The sequence below is a fragment of the Eublepharis macularius genome, chromosome 5 (genome assembly GCF_028583425.1).
Source record: "Eublepharis macularius isolate TG4126 chromosome 5, MPM_Emac_v1.0, whole genome shotgun sequence".
NCBI lineage: Eukaryota > Metazoa > Chordata > Lepidosauria > Squamata > Eublepharidae > Eublepharis > Eublepharis macularius.
The window spans coordinates 50215665-50233230 of NC_072794.1; the positions used below are offsets into that span (position 1 = coordinate 50215665).

Genomic DNA, 17566 nt, shown 5'->3' on the forward strand with positions numbered 1-17566 from the left:
CTGGCATCCCTATTCACCCTATAGCTGGATGATACCACTTGTGGGGGGAAATGTCACATGATTCTACCCATCCCCTGCTCCAAGGAGTTCTCACCTCCTCCATTTCACCCAAATGACCACTCTGCTAGGCAATGAATGCCACAATGTCTCCCAGCGAGCTTCATCAACAAGTGTGGATTTGAACCCATGTTTCCCTGATTCTAGGCCAACACACTAAGTACCCACAGTAACCACCACACTGGCTTTCATGACTGAATGTTTCAGTTTTCCTGATCTTAATTTATATCACCAGGCATACTTGTTAACTTGTACTAATTACTGGGACTGCTCCTCCCAGTGGATTATCCATCCTGCGCTCTTTTGGAAGGTTCTAGTTTGGTCCCCCTCTTTTAAAGGAGTGCAGTAGGGTCTACCCAAGTCAAACTGGATTATGTTACTCCTGCAATTTCTGCAGTTAGAGAACCATGGTGTATATCATGACAATATCAATGTGATCCATTTTCACATGCTATATTAATATTATGGGCCAATCCAGATTTAAAAATTGGGAGGAAATCTTATCTATGGAATGCTTGGACAGATAGGGGGATTTTTACTTCGGATCAATTGATAGATTATGATGAGTTTGTGTCATCTGAGGCCTACATACAATTTATTAACTTTTGCTGAATAGCAATATTTATAACTACAACATTTGTCGGTATCCAAGTATGACCCTGCAGCATTGAGTGTTTCAGAGCCTTCCCATTTTTGAAAACTATAATTGAATCTATGTTTATAAATATTTGATGTTGGTTAATAAATATGATATGCAGAATTTTAGGTATGAATGGAATAAGGAATCAGATTGCTTAATTTTGCCAAAGCAATGGGATAAAGCCTTAAATGCTATACTAGCTATCTCTATGGATCGTAAACTGCAACTTATTCAGGAAAAAAATTATATTTAGGGCATACTGGACACCATAGCACCTTTATAGCAAAGGACTAAGAACACTGTCTGTCCTGACCTGGATGGCCCAGGTGAGCCTGATCTTGTCAGATCTCAGATGCTAAGCAGAGTTGGCCTTGGTTAGTGATTGGATGGGAGACCTCCAACAAAGACCAGGATTACAGAGGCAGGTTATGGCAAACCACCTCAGTTAGTCTCTTGCCATGAAAACCCCACCAGGGGTTGCCATAATTCAGCTACGACTTGAGGGGACTTTCCACCACCACATACATTGTCTAATCGATGGTGTTTACAGGATGCATCTCTTAAGCATATACTCTGGCTATGTCCATTTACTCAACCTTTTTAGGAGGAAGTTAATATTCATATTAATTTTGTACTTGAATGCCCATTGATTTTTGAAGATGTTTACATACTTTTAAATTATCTGCCTGTATCCTGGAATCTGATTGTCAACAGAAATGAGCCCTCTGTGCCCTTACTGTAGCTAAAAGACTGCTGCTGCTTCCCTGCCACTTTGTTTCCAAGGGCTGTGCAAAACGCTTGGGTTTTTTTTCTCTTTGGAAAGCCTGAAACATGCCTTGGAGGGTGGAAAAAGCAGCTATTTAATCCTTTCCTGGCTTTTAAAGCCAGGAGGAAAGTGCAGTAACGTTTCATTGTTGCGATGCTACAACATTACAACATAGCTGCACTTTCTTGCCTTCAGAAAAAAAGAGAGTGTGTGCATACCCCAAAGGAGGAAAGGAAAGCAGCCATTTAGCCCTTTCCTGGCTTTTAAAGCCAGCAGGGAATAAGCAAACTTCTGCAAACATGGGAAGCAGAACAGATACTGAAACACTTTAAAGTTCCAGCCGGCATTTGAAAGCAGCAACACTTTTCTTGCACGCAAGAGAACTGTTGCTCCTTTCAAACACAGCAGCTTTTTTCAGCTCATGGGGGATCCCCTCCCATCAGCTGAAAAGCAGCTGGGTGCACACCTCTACTGCAGAAAGCTCATCTCCGGTTGCCTAGGAAACTGACTGACTGGCACCAAGCTGTCTGCAGTGATGAACCGAAAATGAACCATACAAACCAGCTCAGAAATGGGCTCTGACGAACCGCTGGTTCGCAAACCATGAACCAGCCAGGTTCGTGATGAATTTTGGTTCATATTTCAGTTCGTGCCCATCTCTAGTCATGATATATAAGGTGCTGCAATGACACATTCAGCCATTTTAATTCCAGTGAACTCCAGGTTATTCAGACCCTCCACAGGTCACAACACTTCACAGTTCCATGTCTGTAGCATCCCAGCCCATGCGGTCAGAAGCAGCTGTTTCAACCAGTCGTGGCATTAGCGGCTGCTGCTGTTAAAATCCAGCTGAACCACACATGCTTCCAATCCCATATATGCCTGCGTTTTGCTGGAGACTCAGTTGCCTTCATTTGTGCAGGAAAGGTGAAGGATACATCATATTGATTCAGTTTAAGAATTGTACTGTTAGCTTCTAAGATGCTATATAAATATAAGCCTAATAAAATGGTATATCACATGCAGATGTAACTTATTTAGGGTACATTCACTTGTACATTTTGTATCATGCAAACACGTAACTTCCTCACACCATTCACACAAAAGGAGAGACCACCAGTGTCTGTGATACCACAGAACTTCAAATGCATCAAAGAGAACTAATGTTTTTGTAAAAATATACAAACTAGAACCCCAAACAGACAAAGATGCATTTTATGTGCCAGATGCTTGTTGCTTTTGTTTGGGTGGTGAAAGGCAGCCACATCTGTTAGTCTATAACAAGGGAAGGAAAAAAGCATTCCCCTTCACTGACCACAAAGCACAAGAAAAAGCAACTGGGCAATGTGCATGAACCACAATGAACAGTGCCATAATTACTGCTGAAAAGGAGAAGATTCAAATATATTGATTCAGTTTAGGCCACACGCAAAGGAAAAGGGTCGGGGTGGTGGTGGAATACTTCTACTTACATTTTTATGGGATTAGGAAAGTTTACCCTTATACTTGCCACTCCCTTTTTTTATGCTAACATGTGCACATACAAACAGTTGCTATAGGTAAAACGTCTCAAAGAGGGCAACATATTAATTTAAATGTTACTTCTCTTTATATATGTGCATGTACGTACATTGTAAAAGAAAATCAATTCAACAGTAACAGCAAGTAAACTTTAAATTCATTTTTCATGTCTTTGGACTTTATTTTTTTAGAGCCTCATTCCCTGCCCCAATTCTCATATAATAGCAATATTTATACTAGGTTAAAAGAACATCTGGGGAAAAATAATTGATACTGCTGCTGATTTTACTACCATTTTCAAACTCTGATAATTTTGTATACCACTTGCCAATCACTATTTTAACAAACAGAGAATTAGGCCGTCCCTGTAATAAACTATGATGCAAAAAGGAGGGAGGTGAATCCCACAGGGAACAAAAGAATCAATTTCATACCATTTATAATACAATGAGTCAATTTATAAGTGCAATTGAAAGTGCAAAGTGCTGACAATTCATAAATATTACCACAGTATAACAAATTCATAAATATCCATTCACAAATGTCCATACAAGTCCATGCAAGGCAATTGCTGATTTTACTACCATTTTCAAACTCTGATAATTTTGTATACCACTTGCCAATCACTATTTTAAGGCTTTTATGAAAGACATATCTGTTGTACAATCTTTTTTAACTACTATTCTAAACTGTTTTTTCTTACTGAAGTCATATTTATCTTACTTAAAACATTTTAGGCCACCTTTCCATGCAGCTTAGAGCCTCAAGGTGACAAACAACAGAAAACATTAAAACAATGGTTGTTGTGGGTTTTCCGGGCTGTATTGCCGTGGTCTTGGCATTGTAGTTCCTGACGTTTCGCCAGCAGCTGTGGCTGGCATCTTCAGAGGTGTAGCACCAAAAGACAGAGATCTCTCAGTGTGTCAGTGTGGAAAAGATGTAGGTCATTTGTATCTACTCAGGAGGGGTGGGGTTGAGCTGAGTCATCCTGTAAGAGTTTCCCAGGGTGTGGAATGCTAATGGCGGGAGGCTTCACTGTATCCTGAGGAGGTTCTTTTGCATATGGATTGGTACTTGATGTGCTAATCTTCTCTGCAGGGCTATTGTCGGGGATAGAATGTTTTGTTAGCCTGGTGTTTTTCAGAACTGGAAACCATGCTCTGTTCATTCTTAAGGTTTCTTCTTTCCTGTTGAAATTTTGCTTAAGCTTGTGAATTTCAATGGCTTCCCTGTGCAGTCTGACAAAGTAGTTGGAAGTGTTGTCCAGTATTTTGGTGTCCTGGAATAAGATACTGTGCCCTGTTTGAGTTAGGCTATGTTCAGCCACTGCTGATTTTTCAGGTTGTCCAAGTCTGCAGTGTCTTTCATGTTCTTTTATTCTTGTCTGGATGCTACGCTTTGTGGTCCCGATGTAAACTTGTCCACAGCTGCAGGGTATACGGTATACTCCTGCAGAGGTGAGGGGGTCTCTACTGTCTTTTGCTGATCGTAGCATCTGTTGTATTTTTCGGGTGGGTCTGAATACTGCTTGAAGGTTATGCTTTTCATAAGCTTTCCCATCTGATCAGTAATTCCTTTGATATATGGCAAAAACACTTTTCCTGTAGGAGACTGTTTTTCCTTGGTTGTTTGATTCCTCCTGGGTTTGACTCCAATCACCACCCCCGACAGAAAAGAGGCATAATGAAAACATTAGTGGATCGTGCAAGACGGATATGTGAGCCGCACTTTCTCAGTGAGGAAATTAATCATCTAAACCACGCACTTCAGGCAAATGGCTACTCCAGAAATGAAATCCGAAGAGCAATCAAACCCAGGAGGAATCAAACAACCAAGGAAAAACAGTCTCCTACAGGAAAAGTGTTTTTGCCATATATCAAAGGAATTACTGATCAGATGGGAAAGCTTATGAAAAGCATAACCTTCAAGCAGTATTCAGACCCACCCAAAAAATACAACAGATGCTACGATCAGCAAAAGACAGTAGAGACCCCCTCACCTCTGCAGGAGTATACCGTATACCCTGCAGCTGTGGACAAGTTTACATCGGGACCACAAAGCGTAGCATCCAGACAAGAATAAAAGAACATGAAAGACACTGCAGACTTGGACAACCTGAAAAATCAGCAGTGGCTGAACATAGCCTAACTCAAACAGGGCACAGTATCTTATTCCAGGACACCAAAATACTGGACAACACTTCCAACTACTTTGTCAGACTGCACAGGGAAGCCATTGAAATTCACAAGCTTAAGCAAAACTTCAACAGGAAAGAAGAAACCTTAAGAATGAACAGAGCATGGTTTCCAGTTCTGAAAAACACCAGGCTAACAAAACATTCTATCCCCGACAATAGCCCTGCAGAGAAGATTAGCACATCAAGTACCAATCCATATGCAAAAGAACCTCCTCAGGATACAGTGAAGCCTCCCGCCATTAGCATTCCACACCCTGGGAAACTCTTACAGGATGACTCAGCTCAACCCCACCCCTCCTGAGTAGATACAAATGACCTACATCTTTTCCACACTGACACACTGAGAGATCTCTGTCTTTTGGTGCTACACCTCTGAAGATGCCAGCCACAGCTGCTGGCGAAACGTCAGGAACTACAATGCCAAGACCACGGCAATACAGCCCGGAAAACCCACAACAACCATTGTTTTAATGTTTTCTGTTGTTTGTCACCTTGAGGCTCTAAGCTGCATGGAAAGGTGGCCTAAAATGTTTTAAGTAAGATAAATATGACTTCAGTAAGAAAAAACAGTTTAGAATAGTAGTTAAAAAAGATTGTACAACAGATATGTCTTTCATAAAAGCCTTAAAATAGTGATTGGCAAGTGGTATACAAAATTATCAGAGTTTGAAAATGGTAGTAAAATCAGCAATTGCCTTGCATGGACTTGTATGGACATTTGTGAATGGATATTCACAAATGGAAAGAAGAAACCTTAAAAATGAACAGAGCATGGTTTCCAGTTCTGAAAAACACCAGGCTAACAAAACATTCTATCCCCGACAATAGCCCTGCAGAGAAGATTAGCACATCAAGTACCAATCCATATGCAAAAGAACCTCCTCAGGATACAGTGAAGCCTCCCGCCATTAGCATTCAACACCCTGGGAAACTCTTACAGGATGACTCAGCTCAACCCCACCCCCCCTGAGTAGATACAAATGACCTACATCTTTTCCACACTGTGACACTGAGAGATCTCTGTCTTTTGGTGCTACACCTCTGAAGATGCCAGCCACAGCTGCTGGCGAAACATCAGGAACTACAATGCCAAGACCACGGCAATACAGCCCGGAAAACCCACAACAACCATCATTCTCCAGCCATGAAAGCCTTCGACAATACATCGAACATTAAAACAAGTTTTTAAAATACGAAGTTTAAAAATAAACAGTTAAACAGATCTCTCACACAGTTAAAACATACACAGGAAGGGGGTCAGTCATATCACATTACAACCAGAGTAAAGGAAGTAAATGTTTTTTTAGCAAATATATATAACACGTATTAAGTGTTAAGAACAGAACTTTTTTCTTGCATTGTGAATACACCTCCTTTCTTCAGTAATAATTGAAATGCCAAAACATTTGGTTAGCATTCATAGCCAGTTTAAATGTACCTGCATTGGAAGCTGTCAGTCTTCCAGTTTTGTAGGGGATACTCCTCTATGACATCTTGAATCAAGGTCCCCTGGGGTCGATGTCCTTTAGAGTAAGGCAAGGTTCCTATGTGGCTAAAGACATCACAGGATCTAACAGAAACAGTCCCCTTTTTCTTCCTTGGAAGGGTGCCATGGATAGAAACATCTTGACAAGTATTGGAGCGATGTTCAGCCAGAGATGGTTTGCTGCTCAAAAGATCCATAGAAGAGGCCAGCGAGAACTCATGATTCATCGGCACATTTCTTGGGAGGCTTGCAAATTTCCCAGCTGCTATCATTCTTAATTCTAGAAAACAAAAATTATGCATGGTATAAACACTAAAGCTATTTACTTAATGAAGAGAATAAATTAGTAAATGAGTGCTTTCCATTCAGATGGTTCATTTTAACTTAAAGGAAGATGTAAAAATGTGTATATCCTAAAATTAGGGGTCAACAACTGCCAGCTCCTGGAACCAATGAAGTCAAAGAAAAGCCATGACAAACAAACACTGGTTTGAATTCCTGTATGCCATTACATCGAGAGAAGTAAAAAATTTTGAAGTCATGGGAAGGAGCTTTGTATTCTCCCTCCAAAAGAAAAGACTTTGGGGGGAGAAGATTGAAAATATTACTTTTCTTATTGATCTTGTTTATTTTATGGCTATAACAACAAAATGTTTCATTTAGTTAACATCTAAAATTGTACAATTGCCATATTTATGAAAATTAAGAACATAAATGCTTTCTTTTTATAGAACTGAAATTGTGAATATAGCTAGAGCATCGCAAACTGCTGCACCCAATGCTACCTTAGCGCATGCATCTCAGTTTTTGCCATCTGAGTGGAAGGGAAAAATAAAAGTAAACAAAAGAAAATATTTGAACAGAAACATTCCCATACAATATCTGTAGGACTAGCAGTATATTTGGATACTTTCTTTCACTGAAAGAACTGAAATCTTCAATAATATATAACTGCCATTATAGCATACGTGAATAAAATTACTCACATTTAGTAACAGCTACAAGACGACTGTGCTTATATACCACTCTTGTAGACAGATTAGTGCCCACTCAGAGCAGTTAACAAAATCAGTGTTGTTATTATTCCAAAAATACAGCTGAGGGGGCTGGGGTTGAAAGAAGTGGCTTAGCCCAAGGCCACCTGCTGAGCTCATGGAAGTTGTGTGATTTGAACCAGCAGAGTACTGGCCTGCAGCCCAACCACTCAACCCACTGAGCTACAGTAGCTTCTAGGTGTATACTAAACATGGGCACGAACTGGAAAAAAAACTAACCGGGAGGTTCGAGGTTCGTACACTTTCACAAACCATGAACTTTCACGAACTTTCCCCGGTTCCCGAACCAGTTCGAGTGGTTCGTGAAAACATCACTTCTGGGGCAGCAAAAGGTCTGCAGAATAGGGGTGTGAGCTTCCTGTTTCCCCCTTTTAAAGCCAGCTGCTTTTCAGCTGATGAGAGGGGAATCCCCATCAGCTGAAAAAAGCTGCTGGCTCTGTTCTGCTTCCCATGTTTGCTGAAGTTTGCTTATTCTCTGCTGGCTTTAAAAGCCAGGAAAGGGCTAAATGGCTGGTTTTCCCTTCCTCCTTTGGGGTATGCACACACTCTCTCTCTCTCTTTTTAAAAGGCAAGAAAGTGTAGCAATGTTGTAACATTGTAGCATCGCAACATTGTAACATTACTGCACTTTCCTCCTGGCTTTAAAAGCCAGGAAAGGATTAACTAGCTGCTTTTTCCTCCCTCCAAGGCATGTTTCAGGCTTTCCAAAGAGAAAAAAACAAGCATTTTGCACAGCCCTTTGGAAACAAAGTGGCAGGGAAGCAGCAGCAGAACTCCATACTCTGATAGGAAAGGAGGAGATATAGATCCTAACTACCTATCTAGTCTAAAGATGAACATGGATGGCAGGGCAAGGCCGCCAAGATGGAGGGAGGAGAAGGAGAGGGGTGTTGCCTGGAACAAAGCCAGGAAGAGAAGGAGTGAGAGGGAGGAAGTCAGGAGGAGGAAATCCTGAGAATAGCAATCTGCATATTAAAGGACAATCAGAGCAGTAAACAATAGTAAACAGGAAACAGAGTGCCTTGACTTCTCTATCTTTCTAACTCTTTGGTTTGTCCCCCTCTGAAACGTGAGGAAAGAGACAGTGCTGGATCCTCCTCTTCCAACAAAAACAACAAGCAACACCCCACCAGTGGTGTTGGTTGTGCGTGTGACTGCTATTCTGTTATTCAGCAATAAATGTTAAGCCATTTGCTCTATACTCCTCCACTGCTTCAGCTGCTAGTACTGGATTCAGGGCCTTCAAATACTTACATATGAGCTTTTGCCACTAAGGAAGATAGGCTGTTATTACCACTGTTACCTTTTTAATCTACTTAACCCCTGAGTTCTTGAACAGGTCAAGCATCCACAAAGAATCTAATGCTAGACAGCTGATTTGTCAGGAAAGACTGAAATTGGACAGACAAAACTCAAAAGATTACCAATCTGAAAAACATTCAGCTTCAAGGAAAAAAAAGAGATTTCTCTGAATACCAGGCATATTATAGGCATGGCTGACATGTTTCTGAATGCCTGCTAGCGAAATAATCTATTCAAGCAGGAACAGATAGTTTGAATTCTTGTTTGTAGGATACATGAACCAGCTGATACAAACGCAACTCTAGTAAAAAATTAACTGCAATGCTATTATTGATGTGTACCTAAATATTATTCGGAGGTCAGAGGAAGTGCAAGCAGCCTTCATATAGGGACAGTCTAATCTAAAACAAATCTACACACGCATGGGAGTTACATTCTTATATTAGATGCAAACTTTAGATATGGTTGTTGCAACAGATCAGCCACAAGCAGCCAATGCAGACAAAAAAAATATACACCACTTTGGTGAATTGAATTGAGGGAAGGGACGGAGCAACAGCATTACCCTGTGTCCACTGAAAGTACTTTTGTCAAGATCAGGAGTCTAAGCTAAACGAACGTGCAACACCAAATGCACCACTCAAGGGAAAACCCTGAGATTAAAATGAAATCTTCCATGTTACTTGCCTAGGTGCCAACTGGGTTTGCCAACTTAGAGGTGAGGCCTGGAGATCTCCTGGAATTGTATCTCCAGATGACTGAAATCAATTCTCCTGGAGAAAATGCCTTTTTTGGAGGATGACCTCTATGGCATTATACCCTGCTGAGGTCCCTCCTCTCCGCACACTCCACCCTCCTCAGAGATAATACCCAAATCTCCAGGAATTTTCCAATGTGGAGCTGTGAAGTCAGGGCACTTAGGCTTTGTAGAGGGTTTGTTGCCCCCCCCCCCCATCAGCTTTATCTCTCCTGTTACATATGAAGGTCACACAAATTATCTCATTTCCATATGTAGCAAACTATCTGTAGCTGCTAGTTTCAAACTGACTTGCTTACAAGTAGCTAGATCACTTCAGTATCTCTTTAGGGAACAATGAGGGTAAAATTGAGTATCTGAATAGATTCTTACAACCATAATCCTGAACTCACCCCACCACCGATAGCATTTCATTTAGCAAAGCTCTAATACACAAGTACATTTATTACCCACATAATCTCCATTACCAAAGACATGGATTTTTAAAACAGCAACCTGAGAAAGAAACTGCCCGCAACCAAATAAAAGATCAAGAAAAACCCTCCCTTTGGTTGCATTAAGCTACCTGCTTACAAAAAAAGGCCTTGTATTTTTAAAAACAACTTCCTATCTTGAGGAAAGCTTGAGTACCCAATGTATTTTGCTCATGCTTTGTATCAGGACATTCCAGCGGAATGGTTCAAATGGCCTTTAGAAAACGATCTCTGGCTACAAAAAAAAAATTACATTTTAAAAAGTTGCCTGTGTTTTGCATTCCTATTCATGAAGCACATATTTTTGCAACACTTCTTTTTAACAGCATGCTTTCATGCAACCCTTACAAGGAGACACAAACTGAATTAGTTCATGCAAGAGGGATTTTGCAATGTACTCTAATACCCTACACAGAACAAAGGCTTCAACGGTCAACTTTAGTAATACAGGTAACCGGCACAAGTTGTCTACAAATAATTCATTTGCAGGGTCTAGAATCTTGCAGGAATTATTTTCTTTGCAGCAGTGAGACCTTGAAATGCCTTAAAGGTTGCAATATTCAATTGAGAAAGGAATATAGCTTAAGATCCATATTCAGTATGAAACATTCTTTGCTGCTTCATTTGCCAGTGTCAATTAACTTTAGCCCGCTTCAAACAATGGCTCAAAATGCCGGAGGGGTTTATTACAAAAAGATATAGAAGCTAACTCTGAATGAATGCTGCCGGTATGCCAAAATGCAATCGACCCCAAAGCTGCAAGTTCTGGGAACCATATGGTTTAAGTCAATTTTAGGTATAATTTACCTTGGTAAACTGGCTAACATATCAAAAATTGCAATATGGCTGGTTAGGTCTGGCAACTTTTTAACTGACCCCTGTAGCTATAACTTCAGCAGCAACTGGAACAACAACATCCAGCAAGCAACTAATCTCCAGACCACAAAGATCCGTTCCTCTGGACTGCCATAGAGTCCACTCGATGTGGACAAAACATATAACCATATCTAGTCATGAGGATCATGGTTGTCCCAGGCCACACTGGGACTTGTAGTAGGGTTGCCAGCTCTTGATTGGGAAATGCCTGGGGAGGGCAGGGTTTGAGGAGAAGAGGGAACTCAGCAGAGTATAACACCATAAAATTAGGGGTGATAAAGGTAATTTTGTGGAAAGTAAATTCTGCTAGACATTAAGGTGCCAACAGACTCCTGTTTATTTTTATTTTGATATTTAGATTATTGCAATGCACTCTTTGTGGGGCTGCCCTTGCAAAGCTTTTGGAAATCTGAACTAGTGCAGAATGCTGCAGCCAGGATGTTGACTGGAGTGGGTCACAGGGACCATATCACTCCAGGTTCAACACATCCACACGGTTTCCAGGCACAATTCAAGTTGCTGGTGTTGACCTTTATACCTTATATGGCTTCATATCAACATACCTGAAGGCCCCACATAATCCCTTACAAAACTACTTGGTAACTTTGGTCATCTGCTTTCAGTGGCCCTGTCTTCTGAGATTAGTGGGTTGGGGGGGAGGGGGGGTCAACCTGGAAGAAGGCCTTCTCAGTCTGGCTCTTTCTCCCCAGGGAGGCTCGTCTGTCCTCTTCTATTACAATTTTCCCCCTTTGGTATTCCCTCAGGGACACTCCCCTTCCTGTCCTAGGTTTGATTTTTTTTTAATGTTTGTGTATGTGTATTTTGGCTCTGGTATTAATTGTTTTAATGATGTGTGGGGTTTTTAATTATTCAAGATGCAATTTTATGTTTGTTTTTAATCTCTTAGCCATCCGGGGTGGGGGGGGGCTGATGAGGGCAGAAAGGCAAGGTATAAATCTTTTTAATAAGATTTCCGCCAGGTAGGGTTGCCAGGAATGTAGAGTCCCTGGCAGGGGATCCCCAGGTTCCTGTAGTCTCCTGGCGGAGGATTGGGAGCTGGCACTTACCCCGGCTTCCTTTCCCCATCCGCATGCTCCCGGCTTGCGTGATGGGATCACTTCCATGAGTGATGTCATCACATGGGGTTAAAGGGTGCCCCCAGGCCAAAGGAGGCCCTTGTTGCCGCCATCTTTGCTGTGAGTGTGGCTGCGGCCACTGCCACCACCTGTCCACCCTCATTTGGCACACAGGGGCCACAGTGCCGAGAGACAGTGGCGGTGGCGGCAGCGGCGGAAAGAGCCAGTGGCAGCGATGGCGGTGAGAGCGAGCGGCTGCACTTGCAGCAAAAGCCTGTTCTTGTTGCTGCCACTGCCACCACCCGCTCTCATAGCATGGGAGTGCACCCCCTGCCCGGGGGCACACTGCACCGCCTGGGGAGGGGGCTCCTCAGAGAGAGTGCCCCCGCCAGCAATGTAAGTGGGTATGGGGGGAAGGGTGGGGTCTGGCGATCCCCCACTCCCAGCAGGGGAATGGCAACCCTGCCGCCAGGCAATGTTCAGCTCCCTTCCTTGCAGCTGAAATGAAGAAACCAAAGGCATTCCACAATTACTCTGGTTTAATAGTTATTCTCTCACCTGAAGAAACTCTGGGGGCTATGAGAAGTAGGATGGAGACCTCTCACAGAATTCTCAGCATCCACACCAAATTACAGGTCCCACAACTTTGAGAAATCATAACAGTCAAAACAATCAGGCCCTCTCATAGCTCCAAAGAGGCCCAGGTTACTCCCAGCTTTTGAGGCCTGTAGCCTTCATAAATCTTTTTTTTAAAATGAGGACATGCAATGCACATAAAAACAAGTTGTGAAACTATTGAATAGCAAAAAATTAACTGTCTAAATTTAACGCCCCCTTTGCGCTTGAGGCTAAGGTCCTCCTGCTCCCTTCTGATTGGTTCTGAACCCAGCACAGGCTGTGGTGCAGATATGGCCAAAAAGGCTTAAACTGCCCAAAAGAAATACAATACTCCAAATTCTTTTTTTCAGCTAAATACACAAACGATTAGGCAGCATGTTGTTCATACTGTCTTATTTCTGTATTACTGCATTGTTCATTCCTTATGTTGTATGAGTACATTGTTTTTATTCTGTAACCTGCCCTAAAACTCAGAGATAATGGTGGGAGATAAGGTAAATAAGTAAATAAATCAAAGGTCGAAGTATACAGCTCACTCATGTACGTAGATGAACTGCACCAATATCATTACTGAAAATCTGCGAACCAGTTAGGGCTACCAATCCTCCGCCTGGGGTGGGGGATCTCCTGTTCCCACCTCCCCCCCACCCTACTTACCTGGCCAGCAGTGGGGCATGCTCCCTGGGGTGCCCCCCAGCAACACAGTGCCCCCAGTGACACAGCGTCCCCTGGGTGGCGCAGCACCCCCCCCCATGACACCCCTGTGCCTCACCAAAGGCTCATTTTGGCCCAAATCAGGCCCATGGGGGGTGATTCAGCCCTTCGGCGAGCACAGGAGCGCACACCGGGCTGCCCTTTGACCCACATGATGATGTCACTTCCCAGAAGTGACATCATCATGCAGGCTGGGAGCACATGCGTGGAGAAGGGATGCCCATTGCCGTGGAGGATGAGTGCCGGGTTCCCAGTCTCCCACTAGGGGACTAAAGGAACCTGGCAACCCTAGAACCAGTAAATACTATATTTTTTTTTTAAGCCAATACTCTGCCTCAATTATTGTAGAAAACTAGAGATTACTCAACTTTTCTTCACTGATTTGGCCCAGGAATCACTGCCTTGGCTTGATCTAAAAATCCACTGATTTGTAGAATCCTGCAAAGTCAACTCAGACATTGCTTGGTTCAAGTCCTCTTTAATGCATTTTTGTTGTTCTGCTGTCCTGACCTAAATCTTTGTTATTGCAGCCTTGCCTTTTGCTGCTGCATCATCATGTTTGATTACACAGGGACCCCGATCAAATAAAAATGGGATTCTGCTCTGAGACACTGGAAAAGTCAGAAGCTATTTAAAATGCAAGTCTGGAAACCGTGTCTCCTCTTATTAGCAGGGATGCCTAAAAACCATAACAAAAACAAATTCAAAAGAAACCTGATTCTTTCAGTTTGCTTCTCTTGTATTTTTCCTTTCAACATGTCTCATTAAAATTTAAATTGGCCCATGATCATTCACCCTGGGGCTAGTTTTGTTGACTGAAAACTACAAGGACAGATAAGCAAAATGTCAAAATCCACAGAGAAACCACTTCTTGCACCAACAACTAGAGGTGGTCACGAACAGGGAAAATACTGAACCATGCCGTTTGTGGTTTGTCATGTTTCACGAACCACGAACTTTCACGAACTCGCCCTGGTTTGTGAACCAGTTTGTTTGGTTTGTGAAAACATCACTTCCAGGGCAGCAGAATGTCACTTCTGGGGCTGCAGAAAGCCCATTCTCCCCACCACTGCCACGGTTGCCTAGGAAAATGATTGATCAGTTTGTGAAAACATCACTTCTGTGGCAGCAGAAGGCCCATCCCCCCCATTGCCTAGGAAACTGATTGATCAGCACCAGGCTGTCTGCAGTGACGAACTGAAAAACGAACCAAACAAATTGGCCTAAAGTTTGTGGGCTCTGACAAACCGCTGGTTCATGAACCATGAACCGGCCTGGTTCATGACAAATTTTGGTTCGGATTTCAGTTTGTGCCTGCCTCTACCAACAACTAATTAAGGTTTGGCATCAGCAAAAAGCTATTTAGATCTGGGAGGCCTGAGACTGAATTCCATTTCCACTGTAGCTGCAGCTGGCAGGAGGATTGGGCATTTTCAATTTGAATGCTGTAACTTTCAAAGGTAAAGTTACTGTTCAACAATGGCTAGCAATTTTTTAATTTGCAACTAACTTTTTTATACCAGTAATTCCAAGTTCCCTTCTATTCCATCTAATGACAATGTCTGTGTAAGAGGACCACTGTATCAATTATCCAAAGAAGCTAGACCAACAGTAGATATTCCATTACTGAATTTTGTATCTCTTTGCTCACACAATCATAAGCTTGGATGTATGGGCTGCAAAATTATATCTTAAGAATTTTTCTAGCAAGTGAGGCTAGGAAGAGACTGAAAAAAAAGCAAAGCTCCATGGAATATACACTAATGACCAAAGATTATTCTGATGGGGGTAGAGGTGGCGGCGGCTATGCATAGCTAGAGACCAAAGGCCATTAAACTCTTCCCTCAATACAAGGAAGAAGGATCTTTTTGAAGAACTCCTCCGAATGCTATCTACTGAATTACACCACTACCTTTATTACAGTAAAAATGCCAATTCATCTTTATTGCATGTTATGATAAGCTGAGAGCATATTTGTACAATTTATCATGACACTGGCATTGTTCTGAATCATGAGAATAACAGCAGGCTTTGTTTCCTCCCCAAGTTAAAACTGAACATGGCTGTGGGATAGCTTTAATTGTCTGAGCTAACACTCCTAATTTTTTTTCTAATTATGTCATCTCAGACAACTTGCACTCAACGGCCAAATCATCAAGCAATTATTTATTTTACATATTGTTTCAGACAGGGCTTACAACTCCTGCGGTAAACTATACTGCAACAGGAAAAAAGCAAGCTGCTACGGCAGAAGCCCAGGCATGTCACTGATTACACAGACTGCAATGTGCAACTCCTTGCTCTGATGGTTCCCAACGTAAAGATGGAGCTTTCCTAGGAAAGAAGCAAATTCTCTCCACTATTACTCACTTGTACATACATATACTACACCAAACTGTTAACAGGCCCAACCCCTCTCTCTTTAGCCCAACCTAGGTGGGTAGCTAGTTATCTGAGCACCTAGAATCTGATACAAGCCTCTCCACACAATGCAACATTGTGGTCCAGAGGGCCGAGAGAGCAAGAACCTCCTTTAAATATGTTCCCTTGTAGCTCTTCCCCTGGGAACATTATACCTATACCTATATGTGCCAGCTAGGCAACTTAAATAATGCATCCCACAGAGACCTCTAAAGAAGCAATAATAGGTCATGTCACGATTGTATTATAACTAGCAGGAGCTGTAATTCACAAGATGGGCCTCTTTCCCCCACTTCTATCACAAGTATCACAGAAAATAACCCTTGAATACAACTAGGGGCACGCACCCCAAAAATATTCAGGAATACCCAAAATCTGAAGCGGCTTGGTATTTGAATTGCTTTGGTATGTTCTGCAAAGATTTGGAGCATACCAAAGTGATTCAGGGGGGAAGCTTTCTCCCAGCACACCCATCCACCCCCACCCCTCACCCCCACTTAGCCCCCTGTCCTCTCTACCCCACTTACCTGGCTGGGCTGGGAAGGCTGGAGCCTCTGGAGCTGCCACTGCGCCGTGGCCTCCTCAGCCTACACAGCCAGCTGGGAAGGCCGGAGCCGCCACCTCCACTGCTGCACAGCCCTGCAGGGCGACAGGGAGGGCTGGAGCTGCCTCCTCTAGCCCTTCCTGCCTTCCGTGGTGGCCACCTGAGGGGCAGGAAGGGCCTTCTCTGCCTCCTTCACCACCGTACAACCCCGCAGGGTGGTGGGGGAGAGCTGGAGCTGCCGCCACCACTGCACCTCCTCTTCAAATCTGCAGCAGTCCACAGGGTGGCCGGGAAGGCCAGGTCCAGCAGCGCACAGCCTCGCAAGGCTGCAGAGAAGGCCGGAGCCACTGCCGCTGCTGCCACCACCCCACTGCCTCTGCGGCCCAAAGCAACTCGAATGCTTCGGGAGCTTTGATTTGGGATTTCTAAATCGGGGCCAGCATGCTGGCTTCAATTCAGGAATCCAGAATCTTTACAGATCAGATCCGATTCGGAAACCCGAAGCACACACCACTAAATACAACATGTAACATCTAGGAAGGCTCCATGGAGCCAGAGAAAACAGGTGAAAAGCTCACCCATCTCATCCTTTCATCTTGCAAAACAGGAATGGGAACAAAACTGGAAGCCCCTTTTTCCCCCTTAAAAAGAAGTGTTTAAGGTGAGTTCCCCAATGTACACCTGACTGAGAGGGAAACTACAGCTTTTTGAAGAGAGAAAGAATCTACTATGCGATTTTCTACTGGGGAGAAGAGCGGCGGGGGGATTCTCTCACCCCTGGATTTCCTACTTCCTGTTACGTCCCCCCTGCCCCCGAGCTCCTGGAGGAAAACCCAAGCCAAGGCTTTTTGCAAGAGAGAGAGAGAGAGCCAGACAGACAGAATCCCTCCTATCACTCTTCCCCCAGTGAAAAACTGCAGCGAGTGGCTGTTCTCTGTAAGACTACACTACCCAGGGAACCTTCTGGGACCCGACATGTGAATAACATGTGTCTGGTGAATAACATGTGTCTGGTGTCTCCTGCAGTTTGGCTCTGTGTCAGGTCATACTCTGGTGCCTAACA

General features: G+C 43.2%; 1 protein-coding gene across 2 annotated transcripts in view; it reads right to left on the minus strand.

Moving 5' to 3' along the window:
• The window catches only part of BCAR3 (BCAR3 adaptor protein, NSP family member), a 131554-nt gene that overhangs the window by 81806 nt on the left and 32182 nt on the right, over positions 1-17566 (minus strand). For both annotated transcript variants that reach the window (XM_054981582.1, XM_054981583.1), the window contains one exon: positions 6620-6947. In XM_054981582.1, coding sequence (XP_054837557.1) covers positions 6620-6947 — 328 coding nt within the window. The remainder of the gene's footprint in view (positions 1-6619; positions 6948-17566) is intronic.